The sequence below is a fragment of the Gymnoscopelus braueri genome, assembly GCF_963280865.1.
Source record: "Gymnoscopelus braueri genome assembly, chromosome: 12".
Taxonomy (NCBI): Eukaryota; Metazoa; Chordata; class Actinopteri; order Myctophiformes; family Myctophidae; genus Gymnoscopelus; species Gymnoscopelus braueri.
The window spans coordinates 34,567,488-34,593,626 of record NC_137614.1 but is presented as its reverse complement, the minus strand read 5'-3'; the positions used below and the strand labels follow the sequence as shown (position 1 = coordinate 34,593,626).

At 42.8% G+C, this 26,139-nt stretch overlaps 1 protein-coding gene across 1 annotated transcript; it reads right to left on the bottom strand.

Annotated features, from left to right (window-relative positions):
- Positions 1-17,825: 17,825 nt before the first annotated feature.
- pex10 (peroxisomal biogenesis factor 10) lies at positions 17,826-26,139 on the bottom strand. The gene is made up of 6 exons (XM_080444619.1): positions 25,831-26,139; positions 24,379-24,459; positions 23,773-24,167; positions 19,905-20,077; positions 19,398-19,545; positions 17,826-18,875 (listed from the first exon to the last, which is right to left on the bottom strand). The coding sequence occupies exons 1-6, from the start codon at positions 25,940-25,942 to the stop codon at positions 18,807-18,809; spliced, it is 978 nt and encodes a 325-aa protein (XP_080300745.1). The 5' UTR covers positions 25,943-26,139; the 3' UTR covers positions 17,826-18,806.

Below are 26,139 nucleotides of genomic sequence, written 5' to 3'. Positions count from 1 at the left end.
ACACACATCTCAACACATCCTCACAGTCACGGCTGCCCCCCTGCAGAGCCCAACAGGAAAATACACATTAGAGTTAGTGGAAAAGACATATTAAGAATAGATATGTATTTTGGGATTGGGATAGTCATCCCAATCAAATGTGTATCCTGAACCCCGGGTGATGTGAGCCGATAATGATGTACGTACGGTACTCTTGTTGTATTGTTCCTGACTTGTAATTATCTTGTGCCATACAGTATTGTATCATATTGTTACACATTCTGACCTGTTGAATGGTGATGGGAGATTTGTGGTCGATGAAAGACGAGGTGGAGGTGAGACAGCCCCCAGCTGCTAATTTGGCCTGAAACCTGAGCACCCGACAGGCCTGGGCATCCTGGGCTACACAGTGCCACTGCTGGAGGGCTGACCGTGCCAACTTTCTGGTGTGAGAAATGTAGTAAAGCCTGAGAGAGAGAGAGAGAGAAACAGAGGAAAGGGGACAAAGTAACACCAGAAATGACATTTGGCAGCTATAACATACATAATTTTTTTACATGACAGGATAGGGTGATTTAAGGGGGCGCATACTACCATTTTCGGTGGTCACCTTATCACCGCGGTGGTGATAGAGAGAGCTCTCTCTATTATAGAGAGCGCTCTCTCTATCACCTAAAAGGTGATAGGGTGACCACCTCATTTGGTAGCATGCGTGGGCCTTTACTTTATTCAAATAAACATTTATTGATTTAGCCATGTCCATAAACCATTACAAAATACTAAACAGTAAACACTGTATTTAAACACATTTAGGATCAGTATCTTTTCTACATATGTGCCCCGATATCACGGCATGGCACTGTGTATGTCAAGAAAAGTAATACATGTTGCAATACATTTTGATAGGAAGAGAATAGAGACCGCAACAATGTATTCTAAAAATCCTGAAGAAGATCCAACAGGATCGAAACGTTGAAGCAGCAATAAACAAGTGGAGCTGAGAAAGAAAAAAAAACGTGTTGCAGACCATATTCTCTTCCTGTTATTACATTGTCGTTTGTCCAGCTCCTGGGACAAGTGGATGTGTATGCAGTTTGTAATACATTTTGGTGCATGTCTTGGAGCCAAGTGTTGTAACTTTTAATTGAAATATTTCATGTGGGTGAACACTTGTTTGTCTGATCCAGTAAAACGATTTATTGGTTGTCAACAATAGAAAAGAACAAGAGTAATCGTCTTTCAGTGCTTTACCTGGCCCTTTGTAACATCTGCATCTCCCTCCTCCAGACGTGGAAGCTTCTTTGGAGCTGAAGGTAGTTGAAGACCTCCTCCAGAGTAGTAGGATGAACAAACTCATGCTGGATCATCATCTCATAATGGCCCAGCCCTGACAAATTGCACAGAAACCTTGATATTTCAATTTGTTTTTAGGGCAGTTTCCATATACCCCAAAACCCAGCATGTTAGAATTGTTAGAAATGATCAGTGAAACCAAGCAAATCTGTTGACAGTCGTACATATTACCCAGATGCTTACTGTTTAAGGTGGATTGACATTGTATATGCAGTATATTCCGTCTCATATTCACTGTTGCTAATTGTATTCATAATATTAACTGACGATAGACTGTACATTTATACTCACTTTTTTGTAATGCAATTTACTAAAAGTTAGAGTTACAAAATGCACATGCACAGTGACATTTCCATGTGTAAATAAGTAGATAAAAAAAAATTGTTTCATTTTTTTTATCTCTCTTCCCCCTTGCCCCCTCTTCTCCTTCCTTTTCTTTTCATGGAAATAACAAAAACGATGGAGCTTGCACAAAAACTAATTTCACCCACTGTTTTACACCTGTAAACCTGTGATGTGACAATAAAGTTGATTCAAATCATTCCTGTTCAGACATTATTTTAGACAGTCTCATCAATCTCATTCAGGTGCTAACAGCCTCCAGGCCGAACATTCCTGGTACTTAATGTAAACAATAGATCTGACCGCACCCAAGGGGGCAATGGGGGCTGAGGGGCTTTTTTCACAGCTTCCACTTAATCCTACATATAAAAATCCTACATATAATTAAGGAAACCTCTGTGGACAGGATCTGTCTGTCCTGCCCGGTTCTCCTCAATGGCTGGAGCAATTGATCTGAATTTGCACATGGCCATTTACGCATTAGCATATATGCACCAAATGACGACGCCGTTTTTTTCCAACAAAATGTAAGCTGTTTATTAGTGCTTTTATGTCAACACCGGAGATTCTGAGTTTGGGTTATGGGAGCTAGTCGCCATGCTTATGCCGTCGCCATGGTTATAGAGCACCGAAGTCTGACGTCACTGCCACTAGAGGGCGCTGTTTCACGGGTTCGTGGCTTTATTTTTTGTGTTGAAATCCCCATTTGGGAATCTTAGATAACGTCATATAAGAACTGTGTTCCAAACATAAGCACACCACCCTGGCGTTTTTGTCAGGGGGGTGGCTCTGCATCGTTTATGATATTCATTCATATTTGATACAGCCTGTTTCTGGCAAAAATGGAATGAATTCTGCCTTAAAAGTCTTAAGAACTACTACTTCCGGGTCTGATATCACTGTCCCTACAGCAGCCGCGTTCATGGGAAATGTAGTCTTTGGGTTGTTTGACTCGTTTCTAGTGTTTATATTGTGTTACTCTTTGGGTAAATGTGTACATTTACACCTTCAGTCGATGCTTCATATCCATATGAGTAAAATCGCCAGGGTGGTGTGTTTATTTTTGGAACACAGTTCTTATATGAAGCGATCTAAGATTCCCCAATGAGGATATCAACACAAAGAGTAAAGTCACGAATCTGCGGAAAAGCGCCCTCTACTGGCAGTGACGTCAGGACTTCGGTGCTCTATAGCGCCCCAAGCTATGGGATGAATGATCAAACTGCAAACTGCGCACAGGCACTGTTAGACAGAGAATGCTGCAAACTTATAAAGGACTTTCATTTACGGCCCGTGTCCACACACACTGCGTTTCATAAGAGGGAGGGCGCTTTGGATATCATCTTCATGCCACAAGCATGCAGATTCATACTCGCAATGTTCTAATCCAGGTGCGACGGGTCCGGCCGGCCGTGTGTGTGTGTTCGCTGTGTGTTCGCGACGGCTCGCGAGCGTGTGTGTGTTGGAACTGTTTATGAGCGTGTGTGTGTGTGTTCGCTGTGGGTGCAAGACGCGGCGATGTGATGCGGGAACGTGCGGGTCCGGCCGTGTGTGTGTTCGCTGTGGGTTCGCGACAGGTCGTGTGTGTGTGTGTTGGAACTGTTTATGAGCGGGTGTGTGTGTGTTCGCTGTGGGTCCACGATGTGGCGACGTGACCTGCAACAGTTCAAACACCTGCAACAGTGTTTGAACTGTTGCAGGTACCACGCACAAAGTCACTTTCCATCCCTAATATACTGTCTGTGCACAGCACATAACTCAAACTGCACATACTTTGGGTGCTCATATCCCCGGACGGGTATGGACTAGTGCTTATAATTGACACGCACCCACCCGCTTTGCATAAGGCCTTCAACAACATCCACACACACACAGTATAAAAACACAGAGTTGAGTAGGCGGTTAGCCGGTTACGGTTAGTCATCATTAGTACTGCTGCTAATGAAGATGGAGCCACCAAGAAATGTAACTATAACTGTGATTACGTAAGCGTCTAGGCTACACACTGAATAATGATAAAATTCTACAAACAGTAGCCTAGTGTCGGAGCCCACACATGGAGGCAGAGAAAGCAAGAGAGAGAAAGAGAGAGAGAATATATGGATAATTTGACACTGATAATTAATTATAAGGAGACAAACAACTTTCAAAGTCATTTTCTGTTAACAGATATTGATTGAAATTTGATCCTGATTGTCTAGACGGAACACAAGACACTCCAGCTGCACTGCAAGCTGTTCACTTAACAAATGCAATAGGCTAATTAATTATGTGCTGGGAAGCATCATGCGGCTCGCACACTCACTACATCCTGAACTCCACACCCTTTGAAATTGCCTCATTCTCAGCTAAACATTCAAATTAATTGCAAACAGCACCGCGTGGCTCGGAAGGAGATGACTGACAGACGGCGAGTGGAGCCAACCTGGTCGTGTGTGTGTGGTGGGCATCCTCCTGTCGTGCAGCAGGTGTGTAAGGAGGTGTGTGTGGAGAGAGCGCAGTGCCGTGGCTCTCCTCCAGGCGCTCAGCGCAAGTGTGGCCGTCAGCGTGTCTCTCCTGTGCCGGTAGTGCACACACGCTCTCTCCTGCTTGACGATGCCGTGCCATCTCTGTATCACGCTTCCAGGAAGAAAAAGGTAAGGTAAGGTGAGGTTTGACAAAAAAGTTGAATATTTCAAGAAAATTATATATTCTGGTATTTACTTCCTGTGCACAAGAAATTGCAGACACGTCACACAGACAGACAGACAGACAGACAGACAGACAGACAGACACAAATCCTTTGGAGTTCTGATCTGATGTCACAACTTTGAAAACATCTTGTTTTGGAACAAGTCTCATCAAATGGGACACACGCACACGCACACGTACACGCACACGCAGGTACTCTGCAGTCTGCACCCAGCTGCCTTGCTTCGCTCAGTGAGCGTCACATCATTTTGGAACACACATCGTTAAAACAAACCACACACAGTCACAGACAAAAACAAGCCACCAAACACACATAACAAGGTGAGCTTTCATCCTTCTTCCCAGCAGGTCCGTTGCCCCTTTCATCTCTTCAGCCCTGCCGTGCCAGACTCTAAAAACAGCCTCCATTCTCCTTCTCTCCAGCAGATGGCGCCCTCTGAACATGTCAGCACGGGCAACGTCCACCGCAACCTTCCTCTGTCTCCACTCCCCAAAGGCCACTGGTGAGAGTTGGCAGAAAAGATATCATGCATGCCTGACTTATACTTGGTTGTGTGCCATGTTGCACACTGAAAATAGCAGATCTACAAGAACAGACGCCTCGTAATGGGACACGTTGTGAACTTGCAGATCTACTATTTTCGGTATGCAGCACCGGCCTCCTTTCATCTGTAGTCAGTTTGAAGGAAATTGCACACATTCTAGACAATGGGGAGGAGAGAAGAACGGCAGGGGAGGATGACATCCATCTTCCCCGCGTTCCTAATAGACGTTTTGATAGAGCGCGTGGGCCGACGCTAACCCGATAGCATCTGCCTCCCATGTTCTGTCACAGCGTTTCAAATTAATTGGGGGTTGCTGTGCCGGTGTGTTTTGGGTAATGGGGATTTCTAGTAAACACCTTGAGTGATGGAAATCTTCCGAAAAGCCAATCACAGGTTATAATTCACCTGCTAATTTCCTGCTGGAGAATGCCCTCTGGGCTTCGGTGCACAAGCGCTGCAGCCTGGAATGGTGCGTGTGAACGTGCCAGCGTTGCATGTACCTCCTGTAGAGATGACAAGATTTGAAGAGAGAACCCTTATTTATACAGGATATGGTCTGCATATTATATTTTAATTACTGTTACCCTACTACTTATTCTGTACTTGTTCTCTACCCTTACCTGTCCTTTATCTATATATACTTTATCCATACTGCAGTGCTGCTATGGCGACTGAATTATCCTTGGGCTCAATAAAGGTCTGTCTGTCTATTTATTTACACTTTTATCAACAACTACATTAACATCCAGGGGCTGCCTATAGTAGTACAAGCACAAGTCATTCCTTGCCACTATCCAAATGAATTCGACCAGTTGTAAGTTCAATTCAGTAATCAAACACAGGCCTCATTAATCCCACAGGGGAATTCATTTTCAGCTTCACCCAGCTGATGGCTGCTCAGATGGGTCATAATGAGTGTTGGGGGGGGGGGGGGGGTACAGTTTTATGTGAATTGGGCGTTAGGGGTTAAGTGTCTTGCACAGGGATACTTCGACATGAATTACTGGGCGGGCCGGGAGGCAAACCCAGACGGGCACTCTACCCACTAAGCTACCGCCACCCCAAAGCTATCTCTGTACCTCTATTAGGTGTTGGTATAGTTAGTCAGAGGAAAGCCTCCTATACTGACCCAACCCAGATATCCAGGAGTTACTCAGCGCTACTCAACCCGCGGCCCAGGATTAAGCACAGGATAAAAATATACATTTCCGTTCAAATATATGGGTTGCTAAAACATTTTTCAAAAACAAACAGACAGACATACATACAGGTGCGTCAATTGTTACAGGTATAATGCATAGTTCTCTATGCATTTCGGGTTTTTGGGGGGGTTTGACCCCCAAATTTTTCCGGCCGCACGGCTTTGCCGCGCGCCCAGGATAGGTGTCTGCCACTGGACATACACACAACACAAAATAAACTGGTACAGTGAAAAGAATATGATGTCAAAATGTACATTTTCTTGTGTGTTACAAAATCGAAAAATCCAAAATAGGACCGTCATTTTTATGGCGGCCCCTTGGACTTTTGGCATTTTGCTGAGTGGCCCCTGAGCCATCTTAAGTTGAGTAGCCCTGAGTTAGACTGATTATACCCTAGTCTATCAGGAGAAGAGAATGCTTCTGACCTGCCGCTGTGAAGCAGAATGTTCCTCTGTCTGGTTTGATCCTCTGCCCTCGCTCTCCACTGCTGGAAACTGTACTGCAACTGCCTCATCCTGTGAAAGCACTCGCTCCGATTGGCCAGAGCAGACCACGTCTCCATCCTCTGTACCGCTTGATCTCGCCACTGTCTCCAAGCTGTAGCAAGAAGGTAGGCCCTGAACGAAACAAACAGCTATCGGTGAGGGGCCCAAATATGTAGATTCTAACCACTTTCACCATGATGTCCCTATTGTGGGCATGGCATTATTGTCACAAATAGTCAAATAGTCAAAAACTGAAAATAGCTAATCTACAAGCTCACAACGTGTGATGTTTTGAGAGCTTGCATAGCTATTTTCACTATTTGTAATACAACAATGTATATAGGGTTTAAGTGTGTTTTTGACACTTGCTTTGGCAATGTAAACGTATGTTTTCTCATGCTAGTAAAGCTCCTTTGAATGTAATTGATTAAAAGACAATGCGGTGACAGTAGCTGCTGACCTGTGGCGCTGTCGGGTCAGGACAGCTCCAGTCCAGACGGTGTAGGTCAGTCTCATCAGCCTGTTCTCCCAGTGAAGAGCTGCCCTCTGCTCCAGGCAGGACAGCGCTCGACGACGACACCCCATCTTTCTCCACAGCAACCAGTACTTCCACAGTATGTTCAGACTGGGGGGGTCCAACAATAATACATACATAAGATTGCTGTTTAACCCAGTTTGACCACAGCAGTTCATCGCTCGACCAATGGGCTCGAGGTATTTCATGATGTAGGACACTAATGCACATGCGATTATTGCCACAACTTCATTGAAATGAATGGGCGGGGATTTCCGGTCCGTCCTCTAGGTATTACAGTATAGCTATAGAGTCTATGGGTACAACGGGTACTCTGACAACAGACAGGTACAATGGGTATTTATAACTGGGTGGGGCATGAATTCCCAACTTGCATCATTCCCGAGTAGGTGCCCAACGGGCACCGGTCTAGGTGCGCCATGTGTAATTGTGGGGTTAATTTTTTTGGTGGAGGCAGCTATATGTGTACGGCATTTGAGTCGAAAGCCCTATTCGCACAGACCTCTGGTAATTTAGAATTTACCCCCTGACGTCTGTGTTTTTTTGTGGCGCATTCGCACTGGATGAGCGAAGTCTGTATTTTACTTGAAATTACGGACATTATCCAAGGCCCTCATTGGAAAACAAGTCCGCAAGGACTTTTATGAACGGACCTGTTAGACAAAGTATTTTAAATGTAACTGTGCTGTTTTACATTTTTTGCCTAATAAAATATTCAATCAATCAATCAATCCATAATCCAAAAACAGAAGGACCATTCATTTGTAAACTCTCAGAGTTAGCGTTTACATTAACAGTATTTATTTAATATTGCAGTATTTATTCACTCTGATTGAAATCATTCTGATTCTGATTGAGAGTCCAACGAGCCAATTAAACAAAATGATCAATGTACCAGAGGCGTTAGAGACTCCCAGAACGACAGGCAGCGCATCACATCGTTCTCCCAGATCATGGGATGAATACGAGTTGCATATTATTTATAATTACCATTGATCTGTAGAGGGCGCAGTGGAGAAAATAAATAATTTCCTTCTCGTGGACATATTTAATTTTTTGCTCAAAAAGTGTATTATACAGAGAAGATGGGGTGCTGAGAGGCTTCCCACCCTGAAGAATAAACTTTCAACAACACAAAACAGTCTTTGTTTCGGTGAGTAGTGAAGTAGTTTTGTTTATTTTTTACTACAGTGGGAGCGCTCGCAGGGCAGTGGAATTCAGGGCGTTAGAGAGCCTGGCAGGGCGTTAGAGAGAACTCAGTAAGGCTCTGGACCAGGGATAGTCTACAATATACTCAAAAAGTCATAATGTATAGGGTATTGAGTAAATGCACTTATTTCACCTCTGACCAAAACACGGTAGGCTAAGTGCTACAGTGTACAATGAGGAGGATTTGGTTAGACTATATATTCCACAGTCAGGCTCATTTTAAAGGTAGTGAAGTGATATTATTTGGTTAAAACAAAAGTTTTTTTATTAGAAGGCTCTATATTCTGTAATCATTAATGTAGTGTTTGTTCAGTAACAGGGTCTCCCCATCTCTCCAGCTCTCCGTGGATTGTCAATATAAGGTAAAAAAAACACTGGCATGGGGATGAAAAACGATGTTTCAATGTGTTAATGTGCAACTTTGTTTTCTCAATCTCCATATATGGCCATAAAAGGGACAAGGACTGACAGACACACACATCTCCATACACAGTATGGCCATATCTGTCACTTTGGCAATGGCACGTGGGTGTCGAACTCTAGTTATTTATAATAGCAGATCTACAAGCTATAACTAACAGCAAGTGTGCACCCCTGGTTGCGATAAAAAAGGATAATAATGACGGAGTGGTGAATGAATAATTGAATTTATTACAAATCACCTGAGGTCCCTACATAATGCAGAACAATCTGATGCTCTCTAATGGTACTGAATTTACGTGAACTAGTGCCCCATTAAAAACTTGGGGTGCACAATGTCCCTGACTAGACCCATGTAAGCACTCTCTTACTGGTAGTGGATGAGTGCTGCCCTGTGGAGTGGCAGTCCGTGGGTGCGGCTCCGCCAGGTGCAGGGGGCCGTCCTAAGTGCCAGAGTGTCGCTGGGCTGGGTCAGTCTTCTACGCAGGTCGTCCAGCTCCTCATCACACAGGTAGGAAGTACAGCTGACTCCTGGCTCTCGCTTTCTGTCCTCCATGCGTATCCTCCACTAACAGACAAACAGACAGACAGAGATGAACATTTGAAATGTAAAAATTCTAGACTCTTCTAGATCTGCATTTCATCACCATGTAACTGCAGGATCAATGACTCTGCCAGCTGAACCATACTGGTTGAAATGTGACACAACTACAAGCAGCTAAATTAGTCCCTTGGGCCAACTCTTTGCTTTGTGCTAAGGGTAACCTGAGTAAGAATTTCCAGTGTGGAACGTAAAAACAGACCCTAGATATGATGTAATGTTTGTGGGGAGTGTGTGTACATTTTGAAAACACACACAAAATGCCATTGTATTGGTGGGAGTGTGTGTTTTTTCCTATGTCTGTGTGTATGCTTATGTCATTCTGGAACATTTAGTCGACTATACACCATGGCAGAAGTTGGAACACGTCTGTGTTGTCCCCATTCCTCCCATTCCACACAAGACAGCTCGTCGCAGACACTTAGTTATGTTTCAGAGCCTTGCCAACTATGACAGAGTGCCAAAACATAGTAGAATTGATTTACACCTACGGTAGCCTGAGGGCCGGAACATGGAGACTGGTAAGGATAACAGACAACATACTGTCGTGATTCTGTTGTCAACACTGCTATTTGTCAAACAAAAACTACCTTCGGTATCTTTATAATTTGATATTCTATTTACTCGACAGCAAGTCAACATAGATTAATCAACATGTTTTAATTAAAATTGTTATCTCTATTTAGATATGTCACCAAACTGTCACTACACTACTCAATAAAAAAATGATGCCTCAATGCCCTGCAAAAAAATTTCAGTGCTAACTGAATGGCTGGGTTTTGGATCTGACTACACTGACAACTAAAGCAGAGCCCTGCCTGTAGCCCATAAGCCTAATATTGCCGTTGGCCATGGAGGGAATCCTGTTTGACTGAGCGGTACATGCTTGGTTTGATTTCCCATGAGGGAGACCTGGGTTTGGAATCCAGGTGTTTACATAGATATACTTGAGCCAGATAATAAATGAAAGAGAAAAAAAGACCATTACTGCATCAAAAGTTAAACTAGGTATACTATAAAAACTGGTTAAACGTTGGCCAAATTGTCAAATAATATAAAAAAAATTGAAATAGAAAGGAGGCAAAACATTTGAAAATAGCTGATATACACGCTCACAACAGCTATTTTTACATTATTTATCTGTGGAACCGAGTAAAGGTAATGCCTCAACTCCTACAATTCCAAGTGCTTGTCAGGGTGGGGGGTCCCCAGTTCAAATAATATGATTATTTTGGGGGGTCACAGCCTGAAACGGTTGAGAGCCACTGTTCTAGAGGAAGGCCTGTTTGTTGACTACCTGTTGGAAACAGTGGGCCAGGGCCAGAGCTTCCATCCGCCTGTGGAACATGTCTGTGCGGGCTTGTTGGGACAGGACAGCTCCTCTCAAAGCAGACAGTCCAGCGTTCAGTAAGTGCTTTCTACAATGCCGTCTGGCCTGGGTGTACAACCTCCACTGCGTGAGCCAGGTTCTAAAGCAGCGCTGCTGGAGGTGGAATGTGTATAATGCCAGGAACCTAAAGAAGCAACACAAATACAACAAGCATAACTACATGCACATGTATTGTATGTACACACAGGGGGGAAAGTCAGGAATAAATGAACTGCTACGGTAGAAGAGTATTTAATGATGCAGAAAATGGTGAAATCCTTTATGTAAAATATTTACTATATAAACAATTACAGGTTTAGTATTTGATAATGTTGTTATATAAAAAACTAAACTAAACAAAAATGTAACTAAACTTTAGAGACCACTTCCCAAACCACTCAGTAGGAATACCCTCCTCAGAGATGACAGTAATCATCCTAAACAGCTCGTACGCAATATCCCAATTAGTCGGTTCTTGCGTTTAAGGAGGAATTGTAGCTCCACTTCAGACTTCAGACTTCCTAAGCAAAGCCACAGAATTAGCCAACCGTTTCCAAGAAAGAGACTATGATAAAGCAGACTTCGACCTTGCATATGAGGGGCCGTTATGCACCAGTCGAGACAGTCTACTAAAGAAAAAACCCAAACAAGCATTCAACCGTCTATGTTTTTCCACCCAATATACACCAGCAGCAGGCTGGAGGAAATACTCAAATCAAAAACACAATTTTAAACACTCCCGCAGCCTGAGAGACCGTCTCATCCATTCAGACCTACAACCCCCCTCCACTTGGCTTTCCAACCTCCCACAGGGCTTTTTCAAGTGCGGCAATTGTGCCCACTGGTCCAATTCCTCTAACACTAAACATTTACCTCACCCCGTACTGGCAGAACATAATAAATAAAATCTTTCATAAATTGCAATTCAACCCACGTAATCTATTTACTCAAATGTCCCTGCAAACTTGCATACATTGGGCAAACTACAACCTCTAAAATTAAGGATAGGGGAACACAAAACCACTATCTATCTGCACAGGCAATCTTGACGTGAAGACAAGACACTATATTCAAGCCAACCATGGCTCCCCATCATCTTTAAAATTCTGGGGAATTTAAAGAATTCCTACCATGTCACGAGGTGGTGATATCATTAAGAAATTACTATGCAGAGAAGCATACTGGATTCATACTCTCAACACCTTGGGGCCTTAATGAGGAACTAAGCCTTTCATGCTTTTTATAGATGCACTTTATAGATGCCCCTCATAGACGGTCCCTCAGGCTGTGCTGCAGTCTCCTGCTCTAGTTTTCTTCTTATTTGTATATTGTGCTGTTTGTCTCTGGTCTTCCAATTCATGTTTGGCCCTTAACCAGCAGTCTAGGCATTGGCTAATTGAATGGCCTGCCCCTGCCTCTCACCTGCTTATAAATCACTCGTAGCCTGTATTTCTTTATGACCTGACGAAGAAGTAATCTGACATCAAAACATTGTAGTTTTTTTGGCTTTGCACCCTGTTCTATATTAAAGTAAAAGGCTCCAATCGTCCAAGTTGCTCCAGCGCCTTCTTTATTCAGCTAAACTATAATAACCTTGTTCCAAACCTCCAAAACCCAGTACTATTACTGACCAAAAAGTGTAGTACTAATAAGACCATCTCATTCACTCCCTTGAATAACTTGAGGCTAATGGGGTTGACTCCAGTCTGTGGCTCCCAAACATCTTGTCTGACATGATATATAGCCTTTCACGAGCGTCCCCTCCAATTATTTCCTGTGGGCTGTGACAGCCGATGACCTATAACAGGTACTTGACCTGAGAAGGATGTCCCACGCCACTCCTCACCTCTCTTCTACTGTGTACTCTGGGCTGCGGCTACGAGTCGCTGTGGCGTCAGGAGGCTGAATGAGAAAACAAAAGGAAGCGGTTAAGTGGGTGTGCTGGCACGGTCTATTGTTAAAGCTGCAATCTGTAATTTTGATGTCATATCTGGGTCTCGGTGTGAGAAATCTAACACTACCACTCAACCAAGAGGCAATCCCTATTTGGCCAGGGGAGATATTGTGCGATATGAGCTTTAGGTAGTTCTATTAACCAGTGACCTACCTGTCACCAGGGTCTACGCTAAATTTCTCAATGGAAGAGTAGGGAGACCACCTCCAACCACCGCAGATGTACTAGTTATATTGTATTAACATACCGTACACCATACATATAGGTTAAAATTGTGTTTTATTTATTCAAATAAATTCCGGTTTTCAGATTTAGATCAGGTTTTACAGAATGTTTCTAGCACATGTTAACATGAACTACATTCAAAACCCACCACACGCACGCACACACACACACACACACACACACAGACACACACACACACACACACACACACACACACACACACACACACACACACACACACACACACACACACACACACACACACACACACACACACACACACACACACACACACACACACACACACACACCTTCTCTTTTCCCATGTTAACCTAGGAAAGATGCAGTGGGGTCAACCTACAATAGGAGGGGTCTGATGACATGTAGACAGGAATGTTCCTTTCCTCCCTGACTTCTGTCTTCTTTCAAGAGAAAATCCACAGCTGGCACTTCCTTTCAGCGTATGAATGGCTGGCCCCGTCGATGTATGGGTTTCATTTGACAGGTAACAGGTTCCTTTAGGTGATGTTGACACAGGTATTTGTCTTCCTAAACCTCTTGGACAGCCCCCTTTGTTGTCGCGGCCCGTTGCATTGTGGGTACGTTGCCTTAATAGATGTGGTGCTCTGTGTGGTTTATACGCAGTATTGTTGGTGTGACACAAATCACTCTTTGTTAGATGTTTTTCTCCAAAGGGGCACATGGACAATGACTTAAATGGGTTCCCTGTAGCTTCTGGAACGGTCAGCATCTCTGTGTTCTTAATATCTCCTGGATGGAGGTAAAGGCTATCTGCACCACACAATGGGCTTGACTTGGGGGTCGAACGGCCTGGTAAACTGTAAGGTGTTTTTTCACCCTGTTGGGAGGCTGCCATCTCTGCTGTTCTCCGACGTGAAGACAGAGGATTCTGGCCCATCGTACACGGCAGCGTTGGGGAATGCTCCGAAGGATTGTCAGCGGAGCATCCCCCATCTCCACGGCAACCGCAAATGACAGAGCGTGACATTTTGGCACGGCAAGAAAGTACAGGGCGAGAGGGCTCATCCTTATGTAATAAAGGTTTCAGGGAGGAAGATGAGACGAGGTCTCTGGAGGAGAGCGGAGCCCGAGGCAGTGCCAGATCCACAAATGATAAGCCTATCTCGACATCCAGCATGGACCCATGCAGGCGTGCAGACGTCCGGGAGGAAGCCAGGAGATCATGAAAGGTGGACGACACGTGTTCCTTTTGCACTGGGAAGGCTGTGCTTGTAGAGCCCTGGGCAGGTTCCATTTCATGTCTGTTGAGCAATGCGGTGAGATGGGGGTAAAGAGAAGTGCCGTTTTCAGGGAGAGCAGTGAAGCCTTGGTGTGTGCCCTCCGGGAAGTGGAATGCCATCTTCCCTCTCTCTGGTGATCCCCCTTCATAAGTCCATCTGCCATTAGAATGTCCCTACGGTTAGGCACTCTGCAGCCTCCAGTGTAGAGACCCTAGTCTTCACTTGTTGAATTGTAGTTTTGGTTCATTGTTCTTCTAGGGTGGGATATATTTCCATTGTTCTGTTATTATCGCACAGACTCAAATCCTAGCATATTCTGGTTCACTACCTTGAGCACGGCTCTTCTGAGATTATGGGATCTAATCAAGAGTAGAAAGAAGAGCTTCAGCTTTGTACAAACTCTTTTTCTCTTTGCCTTTTCTGCACACACGTGTGAAGGCTGTCTCCCCTGGTCTTTGTCAGGATCTCCTGTCATTCTGCAAAGAGGCACAGTTCAGAGGATTTGTTCAAACAACAGTTGCAGATGCACTTCACGTCCTGAACCTGAGAAAACAAGTTGTCAGTGCAAAAACCCAGGAGACTGAATATCAATAAGGCTGCTAAATAGAGACTACAAACATACAGAGAATAAGTGAAACATGCCACATTACCATTCATTATGCAACATTAAAGAGCATCCACTGTGCTGTGTGTAGTGGCTGAATGAATGTTCTGTCCATATGGTCCAGACAGCCTCGATAAGAGGATCAGAGTGGATTTAGATGACTGCTCATTAGTGGTGTAGTGGGCAAGACCAACATCTGCTGGTTTCGATAATAAAGAGCATTTTCCAAGTTTCTACGGGTATATAGCTACTGTAGGTGTATATTTCACCTGATTTAGCTGAATACGCAGGTTATGAAGTCAAAGTTAACAGTTTTATGTCATATGTGCACGGATGAAATTGAATGTTCTATTCAAATAAATGCTTAGCAAAGAAAAGAAAATGTTGCTGACTTGTCCGTATACATTTTGCTCAACTTGGTTGTTCAGCCTGTTCATCCTCTCCTTATGAATAAATATAACAGTGTCACTAGTGTCAACTAACTCAAGTTAGTTTAGTCAGTCAAAGTAAAATGTTAACACAGCTACAGCGAATGTGACAGGTGCTATTCCAAGACGTGTGACAAGTTTGACAGCCAGTTCTGGGACAGTGAGGAAGAGATTTGATTTGTATTACACTGATGATGGCCACTGATTACACTGGAAGCTGTAGCTCAGACTGAGATTATATCAATAAATTAGTTTTTAGTCATAGTGAGAAATTACTCATCCCTACAATATTCCAGACTGAATTAATTTTATGTATGTCCAACTAAGTGCTCAGTAATCACATGGCCCACTGTGGGTATAAAAAGGAAAAATGTGAATACAAATCCTTAGATGCATATAATTATGTACTTTGTGGTCTGTGGACTTTGTGTGGCAAGAGATCATTGTTAATGTCACAGGATCACAGTTTATGTTTTGAGGGCAGGTGTTCTACCGAGACAAGTTCTAAATGTCTAAATTGTAAACCTTATGATGCCTGGGTTTACATGCATAGGGACCATGGGTACATCCTAACAGCTAACGGCACATCAAGGCAGGTATCATTCACACAGTAAAATATCATGCATTCACTCACTGCTAATACTCTATCCATGGCACCAGCCTTGTTTCTCGTTGCGGTCATGCTGGATGCTGCAGATGTCAGATGTGTCAGGTTGAGCTGTGAGGACGAAGACACACTAAGGAGGTTGCCTCACCTGCACATCCAAACCAAACCAATGGAAAGATGTCCAGAAAGAAAAATGCTGAGCCACAAAAAAATGTAATGCATTTCAGCCAATCAAAGAGACATCTCACAGACTTGACCCGATTCCATCCCGCACCAACACAGCAAAATATACTAGAATCTAGTATATTTTGCTGTGTTGGTGCGTTACAGTATCTAGAAACTAGATACTGTAGATAAGAGCTATTCCGCTCTTGATGTCACGTGCAGATAACTTGAACTATTACGCACAGTAGCCCTTCAAGTTGTTAATAAGATCAGCATGAATATATACAGATTTGCATATTGATACAGTATTCATTTAAACAGCCCCAGGCAAATAAAGCTTGGCCATTAAAGGAAAAAATATAAAGGAAACAAATATCATAAATGGGTACAAACTGCAGGTTAACAACCTCACTGCAACCCCACTGCAGTTTGCACAGTAAACACCCTGCAGGACATATTTTTCTTTTTAAGTATGTTATGTTTGGTGCATACTTGATGATTTTAGAATTAGCTTCTTTTAATTATGCCAACTCTTTAGTGGGGCATTAATTTTTTCAAATAAAAAAGCAAAAGTCAATTCTTGTTTTAATATAATAGAACAAGGATTCCCAAACTGTGGTGCGTGCACCCCCTGGGGTGCACCAGCTACCTCTAGGGGGTGCGTGACATTAATGGTGTAACCCAAACTGTGGTGCATGCACCCCCTGAGGTGCACAAGGGGGTGCGTGACATTAATGGTGGTGCTGATGTTATAATTAGTGTGGTTGCCCTAACAGGGCAACCAGACTATAGTAATCCTCCGGCTTTATTATTATTATTCATACTGGAGATAAACAATAGTTTAGATCGTCTCTCCTCCCACAGTTTATTTTTCCCAATTTAGTGCCATATGTCAAAATGACCGGCCTCACCGGGAATCGTGTGCTTGTATAAGGCTAAGAGATTGGTTGCATAGTTTTATTGATATTGATTTATTAGTGCATTAAATTTCCCCATCCACTTTAATGGAAAAGTGCAAAAACTCAAATTCAAGTATTTTTTTCTCAGAAACCGTAAGAGCTAGAGTTACCAGATTTGGAGGGGAGGTTCCTAATTTAGTCCGAAATTATTGATATAATAATTACACTAATCGGCCACATGGTGGCGCTATAACAGCCCCCTTTACGTTTTGGCCTATAACTCTTGAACCGTAGGTCGTAAAATCAAAATGTCTTTTTCCCTAGATTCCTTGGGTCATGACGCATCTCCCCATATAGGCCACGCCCATTTGCGTCAGGATAGATTTTCCGCCATTTTGAATTTTCTTCAAAACACACTTTTAGCTCCTCCTCCCATATATTTTGTCCAAATTTAACAAAAATCGGTACACATGATCTCTGGGCCCATGCGATAAACATATCCAAACGGCATTTTGATAGTCCTTACCGTTAGTCCGTAAATGGCTTCCAAAGTTAGTGGGAGGGGCCCGTTTTACCAAAAATGCTACAAATCACGAACGAAACGTCCGGTCAATCCCAAATTTGAATCACATGTCGAGGGTGGTTTACTCAACGAATCCCCAAAATAATTTCCACTTTGACCCATAGAGGGCGCCACAAATGCCCAAAACGTAACCGTTTTATGCAAAAACATGATTTTTGGGGGATCAATCCTCTCAAACTGAAAAGCAAGTGATCTCAGGAGTGACGTGACAATGTAATTGCCGCAGCCTCCGACGGTATTCCTCCCAGCGTATTACTCGGGTCCCAGCGGCACCGACCCGCGAATCGCGTCGGCGCAACCACACTTTGCAATTGCCCTGAATTGCGACGCGTCTAGTTATAACATATTATCAACACATACAGTTCAATACATTATGGTAACATTTTACTGCACCAAATTGGGGAAATCTCACTTCATAATCACGTACACAACTCAACACATGAACATTTCTCCAAACACATTCCTCAGTAGGTCAGTTCACTTTTTCTTTTCAAACCATGTGAGAAGGTCATATTCTATCACTGGTAAAAAAAAAATATGGTAACATTTACTGCACCACATTGGAGAAATCTCACTTAAAAAGAGTATGCACACTTGGAGATGAAAATTAGAATGCAAATTTGCCAAATAATGTGCCCATATTGGGAAAATTCAAAAGGATTTGAGTTATTGCATTTTAATTTTAGAATTTTCTTTTTCATTTGAATTATGATCACTTTTTGGTTCTAATAATATGCTAGCTTTCCATCCAGAACAATTGTGGAGATGTGAGCAGAATAAGCACTCCCACCCCCCCTGTGCTGCGACATTTTACAAAGGTGTCTCACACACGGAACCCCAGCCTGCTATTTGACATCCTGGGGCGACCCAGCTGGTGTGTCTGTGGGAGGTGCAGGGAAATGTCCACATACTTGAAAATATTGTCAGCAACATCCTGCGTCTCAGTGCTACCCCAGGTGGAGACGAGCATCCTACACGGGTAACCTTAGGCTAGACAGAATCATTTGGAATTGCATTCTGGTAGTCGTTGATAATCCAAATCCAGGAAGAAGACGTTCTGGCAGTTCCACTATGCTATATACAGGCAGTATCAGACTGATACAATCCAACAGTAAAGGATACCATTCAAAATTAACATGTTCCCTCAAATAACTTACAGTAAAATTGTGCCAGTACCTTACACAAGTAAAGAATAGTTTTACTCCTCTAAATTCTGCAATCATTTTCACAAAGCGCTCTGTGATGAGTAACAGCTGGAAAATGTCCTTGTTCACCTTGTAAAGGATTCCAGTGGTAAACAAATATGATTCAGTGCCGGTGAATACAGTCACATATTATTTTGCTCTGTCTAATTGTAGTTTCTCAGGTATATAAGTCTGTGAGGCTGGAATTTCTCCCGACACAAGGGGCACTCAGCCTGTAATAAAGAAAATAAACAAAACACATATAGGTCAGTTACATTTACATTTCAATACAGTGCAAAACTAAAACCAAATTAATTGGCATATAATGAAACTATTGCAGTGGATATAATAGCATAGAGTATCAGTATGTGCAAAACAAAGCTTTGAGCTGAGGCCCTGCCTAGGATATGAAAGCTATTTAGTAAACATAAAATATATTTTCATGTTGATGAAACAAATACATTTGCAGACACATCTAGAACTGGAACACAAGCTGATAAATGACCTTTTTGGGGTTCTCTATCCTGACTGGATGAAATTTCGAACCCACCTGAAAATGTATTTTATGTTTACTAAAGAGCTGGAGAGACGAAGAGAGCCCCGTTACTGAACAAACACTCTATCTATAGCAATGACTACTATCAGAACATAACGCTTTAACTTTGTGAAGAAAACCCTTTTTGTTTTGACCAAAAAATATCACTTATAGCACCTTTTAACTATTAGAACCCTGCTGTGTAGCAGAAGAGACTAACCTTGGTGTTACACCACTCTGTGATGCACTCCCAGCAGAAGAGGTGGCCACAGGGGGTGCAGGTGGAGTGCCTTCTCTCCTCCAGACACAGGATGCAGCGGGAGGCACTCGGAGAGGAGGAGGATGATGAGGTGTCTTTATGCTCAGGACTTCATGTTGGACACAAAGCGAGAAGTTCAAATTAGAGTCATATTACAAGGTTAATCGTGCAGGCCCGTTTCATTCAATACTCCCATGAAAGGGTTTCACACCTCTCGAAACCTTTCAGTAATAGCTCAAGGTCTTGAACCATTCATTGAGGCTCCGTAGTGCTTGGACTGTGTGGTGAACTGTGTGGTGTGTCAATAAAATTTCGTTCACTTTGATACTAACAGATTTTTTACAGTGAATACAGTCCATTACAAAGAAGGGGTTGAAATCTGAGAGTGTACAAATGCACCCATTTGGTTACATTTGTACATTCTCTCAGTTATACTTTTGTACAACATTGAATAAAATGGCATTGTACCTGGGGGACAGGTTTCTGTAGAGCTTCCATTCCTGTCTGGCTCTCTGTCTCTGCCTGAAGCTCTTGAGCTGCAGGGCCACAGTGAGGGCCAGTTGGAGGAGAGACACGGCCCCGAGCAGCCGGTAGCTGTTCCTGATGACCAGGTCATCTCCCTTCACCCCCAAGACACGCAGCTGGGAAGAGATGACAATGTCGTTGAGGACCTTGGCTTACAGCAGTGGTAAAAATAGAGGCTTATATAGTCATATTTAAAAGTTAACTCATTTACATCATTTTGTACAAAGGTCATTAAGAACCTGTTAAACTGAAATGACAGTAATATAAGCCATATCCCCACCACTACACCACTTATTTTAAAATACCAAAATACCATAAAATGAGTTCTGTTATGTAATTTTTATAAGGCAAACAATGGAACAGGAGCGCACACCAGCAGTGAGGAGGTGCTGACCACAGGAGATAACAGTTTCAAAGAAAGGAGGTCGCACAGCTCGTAGCCACTATGCAAAAACTTTTTTTTAAATAATTGTACCTGTAAAATTAAAAATAAGTTACTGCATCGTGGCTACGAGCTGTGTGACCTCCAGTCTAAATCATTCTTAAAACACATTATCAAATTGAAGATGACCCCTTATGGGTCAATTTGTTTACATTTGTACACTCTCTGAGTTACAAATGGAAAAATATATATTCACAGCTTTGGCTGTATCATTATCATAGACCGTTAATGACTTTGTTTTTTACAGCGTGGATCTGGAGGAGGCTAGCCGTCTGAGACAGGGTAGACCACAGAAGTACTTCAATTTGATTTTCACATGTTTTATACTTTTTCAACATGCGTGTGTGGTGTGACGTGTGTGTGTCTGTCGGTCTGTCTGGAGCTAATCTTGAAAACCACGGGCCGATCAGTGGCAGAATGTTTCAATAAACATTGTCAAAAATAGGAGGGGATCACTGCTATTAGTAATTTTGTATCTCTTATCCTGATGACCTGAACAGCAGAAGCACATTGAATAGCCACGGTGCCTTGATCTGATACAATGCCGCACCACAATAATTTACAGGGTAAATAGCCTAATATTGTAGTATACACCATGTTACAGCCCATTGTTGAATTGAGAAACTGATATTAAGTGTCAAGTAAACCATTCAACAACACAATTACAAATAATTCACATCAAGAAAGACATTGCAACAGTGAGCTCCATCAGGAAAAGGCCATTTATTATTCATAAAGCCATCATCTCTTTTCTAAGCAGTGATAGCAAAAGAGCTCAGCCCTTGTTTATCACGTGATCACACCGGCAACATTGTGCTTGTGACGGTAACATGTTGATGAGCTACAGTAAGCTTATCATTTGAACTAGAAATAACAAAATAAAGTCACAGTGGCCATCATTCATCCCAAACGTAACAACAGCATTAAAGCTCCCACGGGAGCCCTAGAAGGGCAGTACTAGACGGATGTTTTGGTCCTTGAAAAACCCCAGCAGTGCAAAAGTAGAACAGCTAGTTCCTTGTTTCGACACTTCCTCGGTCGCTTTCGTAAGTCCCACCATTGCTCCCGAGTCCCGATCGCCGTCACGTTGGTTTTGTCGGGTTGTTTCCAATAAGGCACGGTTGTTATCAGGCACTCAGACACAACAAGCCATCACATATTAGCCATGTGTTAACAGTTCCACACCACCGCCACTGGTGACGACGGGGGGGGGGGCAGAAGGAATGATCGGGGATACAAGGAGCACTGGAGCCTTTTATTAAAACTGTCCGTTGCGTCTCCGTGCGTACCAACCGAGGCCGACGCACACACCCACCACCGATATGACGGTCCCCGCCAGCAGCGCCAGGGCGTCCCCAGCGTCCCATGCCTCCGCGGGGGGGATCAGAGAGAGGAAGGACAACAACAACGCTGCAACGTTTGAAAGTTCAAGTTTGGGTGCCATGTTGTTACCGTCCCGACGAGGCTCTGTGGTGATCGTTGGGGAAGCGAAAGCGCCTGCGCTACAGTCAGATGATAACAACAGAGTGAAGCGACCGGAGCTTCCTGGTTCCCTCAGCCAATGGCGTTGTCCCTTTATTCTAACGACTGCCCACATACTTACCCCACTCTCTCTCTCTTTGAATTCAATTCTAAGGGGCTTTATATGCATGGGATACGTACGTTTACGTCGCCAAAAAGCAACCAATGTATGTCAAATTAAACATAGTTTAAAATTAAACATAGAAACAAACACATAGCCTACTTAAATAAAGAAATGTCAAAAGCCAATGTGACTGAACCTAGGCAGCGCTTCCTTCTTCTGTTTTAAAATAAATCTATCTGTTTATCTGTCTGTCTGTCGAAATACAAGAAATCAAGTTTTTGTTTTTTTAAATCTTCAAATAAAAAGGTATCTGCTCTATATCAACAGTCTGTCCTGAGATCACTACAGTGCCACTGAGTAGAGTCTACTCAGTGGCACTGTAGTGATCTCAGGACAGACTGTTGATATAGAGCAGATACCTTTTTATTTGAAGATTTAAAAAAACAAAAACTTGGTCTTACTCAGTAGACTATGACTGACAGACTGTCTTTATGGTGGTTGTATATTCTATTGGACGTTGTTTTCCTGTCACAACAAAAAATACATCACTGCCACTGCACTTTCAGAAGCAGCAACAGCTCATTATTTCATTTGGTTGGCTTACTTTCTTTATTGCGCTGCTTATTTGATTACTTCACTGTTGCGTGTGTATGTGTGTGTCTCGCTTTGAACTCACAAAATAAGCGTTAACTTTGCACACACGTTCTCACTAAACCTTTTTTTATGGCCACCGCCAAACAAAATGTTCACCTGCGCGGCCAGTCAGACAATTAGGAACGAAGCCATAGGGGGGACTGTTATTTTCATGTATGTCCAGGAATAGCAAGAACATGCAGTCCAGTCTACTTTATTTTGTCACTGGCGCAGAGATGGTTCGGTGTTACACACACACACGTTAGACGTCTGATCCTGTGACCTGCCGTTATTGCAGTGATGGCAGGACACAACGGACATAAACAGAATTAAATAGGTAACCAAATGCGCTGTAACACGCAACACGCTTGTTGTGTGCTTTTAACAAATTCCTCATGTTTTTTTGCCGACAGGGCAAAAAGTGAGAGAAAATGGCAAAATGTATTGATTATCAGAAGTGGAGACACATGCAGAAAAGTAAATGGTTGTCATGCCAGAGCCATGAGCGATTTTTGTGGCAAGTTTGAAGAGAATTGGACAACTGCTGTTCTATGAGTTTGTATACATTTTTGTATACATACAGACTGGCTGGGGCCAGGCTTCAATTATAGTAGAGAAGATAAATATGGCCAAAGCTGTGAATATAATTTATGCATTTGTAACTCAGAGAGTGAGTTTAATGAACACCAAGAATTGTACTGTGTAATGTCTGACTTCCAGAAAGGGACAAACTCCAACTGCCAGACAGTGAGCCAACTTCATACTGGAGCTCTTCTCAGTGATAAAGGGACTGTTTATCCAGCTCTTATGTCTTCACATCCAGGTGTGATGAAAACATTTTTGGATATGTTTTACTTTGACTGCAGGCAACGGTTCATGGGCTCAATCAGGGATTCATTTAATATCCTATTATTGTATGCAATTTGTGTCTCTTAGATTCAGATTCAGACTGAGTGTTTCTGGGCACCTTTCGCTCACACACACGATTAATGGGCTATTACTCCATTATGATAATATGGCCAAAGCTGTGAATATAATGTATCCAATTGTAACTCAGAGAGTGTACAAATGTGACCAAATTTGGTTCCATTTGCACAGTTAAATAAACACCTAGAATTTGACTGTGTAATGAGCTGAAATAGAAAACCTACGTAGCCGACACCGGATGTTCTCTTGGACAGGTGATAGAAGGCCCCGCTGAGGTAGAACAAAGCCACGTGGACCCTGTGGAGGAGGCTCAGGCCCTGCTGGACAGCCAGCACAGCAGGCACGCACGCCTTCCTCTGGGGCTCCGACAGCAGCCCCACGGCCCTTTGAACCCACGTCCTCAGCCAGGCTCCGGGACCCCAAAGGTTGGACACTCTGCCGCGTCTCTCCCCCCCAGCCTCCAGCTCATTCTCCAGGCATACCAGAACCTTGTCCAGGAGGTAAGGCACAAAGGTGTGGAAGAGAACCAGGAGTCCTCGTCTGGTGCGGGAGGGGACACGACGTTTGCTGGGGTCCACTTGGATGATGTTGACATACTCCTCACCCAGGGTTTGGTAACCTGGGAATGCAAATGTTAGGGGTAATCGCATCAAGATATCAACGTAATCTTTCTAATACTTAATAAGACTAAAACAATTTGTTTTAAATAAATGATGTGTGACAGGCCTCTCCTGTTTTAGCTCCCTTATACCAATGATGTAATCATTGATTTGCATTTGCATGAAGAGTGATTATTATTATTAGTATTGAATATTCAATATTGCAACTACCTGAAAATGTGGTCAAACCATAGTATGCCAGGTCTGAAAACAGCTCGATCTCTTTCCTCCAGTCTAGCCATCTTTTGGACCCTACAGAATAAAAGAAAATGTTAAAACTTTCTAATAAGCAAACAATATACTGTAGAAGTAATGTAATTCTACAACAAAGCATGGCATTAGATCCTTCCCATTATTAATGCGGAATCAGAAAAACTTGTAGTAACTAAGTATGATAAGGCACATTAATGTGAACGTGACAATAGTGTGCAGCAGCAACAACACACATATGGCTGCACAAGAAACAAGAGCAGGGCAACTAAGTGCTGTGCAGAGACAGTGATGTAAACTTAGATTGGGAAGTAAAAGTAACAAATGTCATTTCACACTCACATTATTGTAATTAGCAATGCATTAATGTGTTCATCACTTTTATGTGGCAGCTGGTATAAAGGTGGGGGCTGATTAATTGTTTTGTGTTTCAGGGTAACTTTAAACGTATAATGATATGTATCATTGATTGATCGATTGATTGATTGAATACTTTATAAACATTTTGCAAAGACAAGCACAGGGAAGTACAGTTCAATACAAGGTCTGTTAAGAGGATTTTAAACGCAAGAAAGCACTTATATGGCTTGTTTCCATTGGAGTCCTTTATACTCAAAAATCAGTGCGCCGCCCGGGAATCGAACCCGGGTCGAAAGAATGGGAATCTTCCATGATACCACTACACCAGCGGCGCGATATCACAATTCAAAGCATATACTGTCTTGTATCAATAATGCACATCTGACAATGCGAAAATGCATAAAGATGTTCACGAATATTTCACAAGAAAGTAAAGTTGTCAAATGAGTGGAGTAAAAAATACTATATTTGCCTCTGAGATAGTAAAGTATAGTATAAAGCAGTGGTTCTCAACCTCTTCAGCCCGTGACCCCCCAAAATAATCATATTTTAACTGGGGACCCGACACCCTGAGCACTTGGATGTAGGAGTTGACATTACATTTAGTTTGACTCGGTTCCACAGATAAATATTGTGAAAATAGCAGATCTACAAGCTCACAACAACGCCTTGCAATCGGCTATTTTGAAAATGGTTGCCTCTTTCTTATATTATTTGACAATTTGGCCAATGTTCGACCAGTTTAAATAGTATAGTTTGTTCATTACTTTTGATGCAGTAGTGGTCTTTCGCTTCTTTTTTTAGGTATTAAAATGGTCTTAAAAGTCCTTAAATTGTCACTTAACTGTCATCTGGGAGTGGGGACCCCCGCTAAGTAGAGCAAAAATATAGTGCAAGCCAATGGCTTCAAGCCAGTGTAATCAACACACACGCAAACTGACGGTGAATGGTGATTGTTTTAAGTCGGAACAGGTGTGTACAACAGTTTTTGTACCAAAGTACAATAAACAGACGGAGAACTTCTGAAGATAAGCTGAACATAAGCAGACTTGCCAGCGATGGTGTGAAAAGCCTCATTCGCGTTGTTCCTCAGATATGTTTGATAATATTCATCCTTCTGACTGGACCTGATCAGCTGAGACTGGTTGGCGTCCACCAGAGACATGATGATCACTGCAGCAGCAGGCTAACGTTATAGCTGCTCTCCTACTGTCTTACCTAGTGCATGACAATGACAGCATGAGAGAGGAATGAGGTGCAAAGCAGTGTATGAACGACTCAAGTGGATAAGAGATGTTAAACTTAAATATTAAAGAAATAAAGTAGGATAAGGGTAAACATGTGCTATCTAGGCTACTTTAG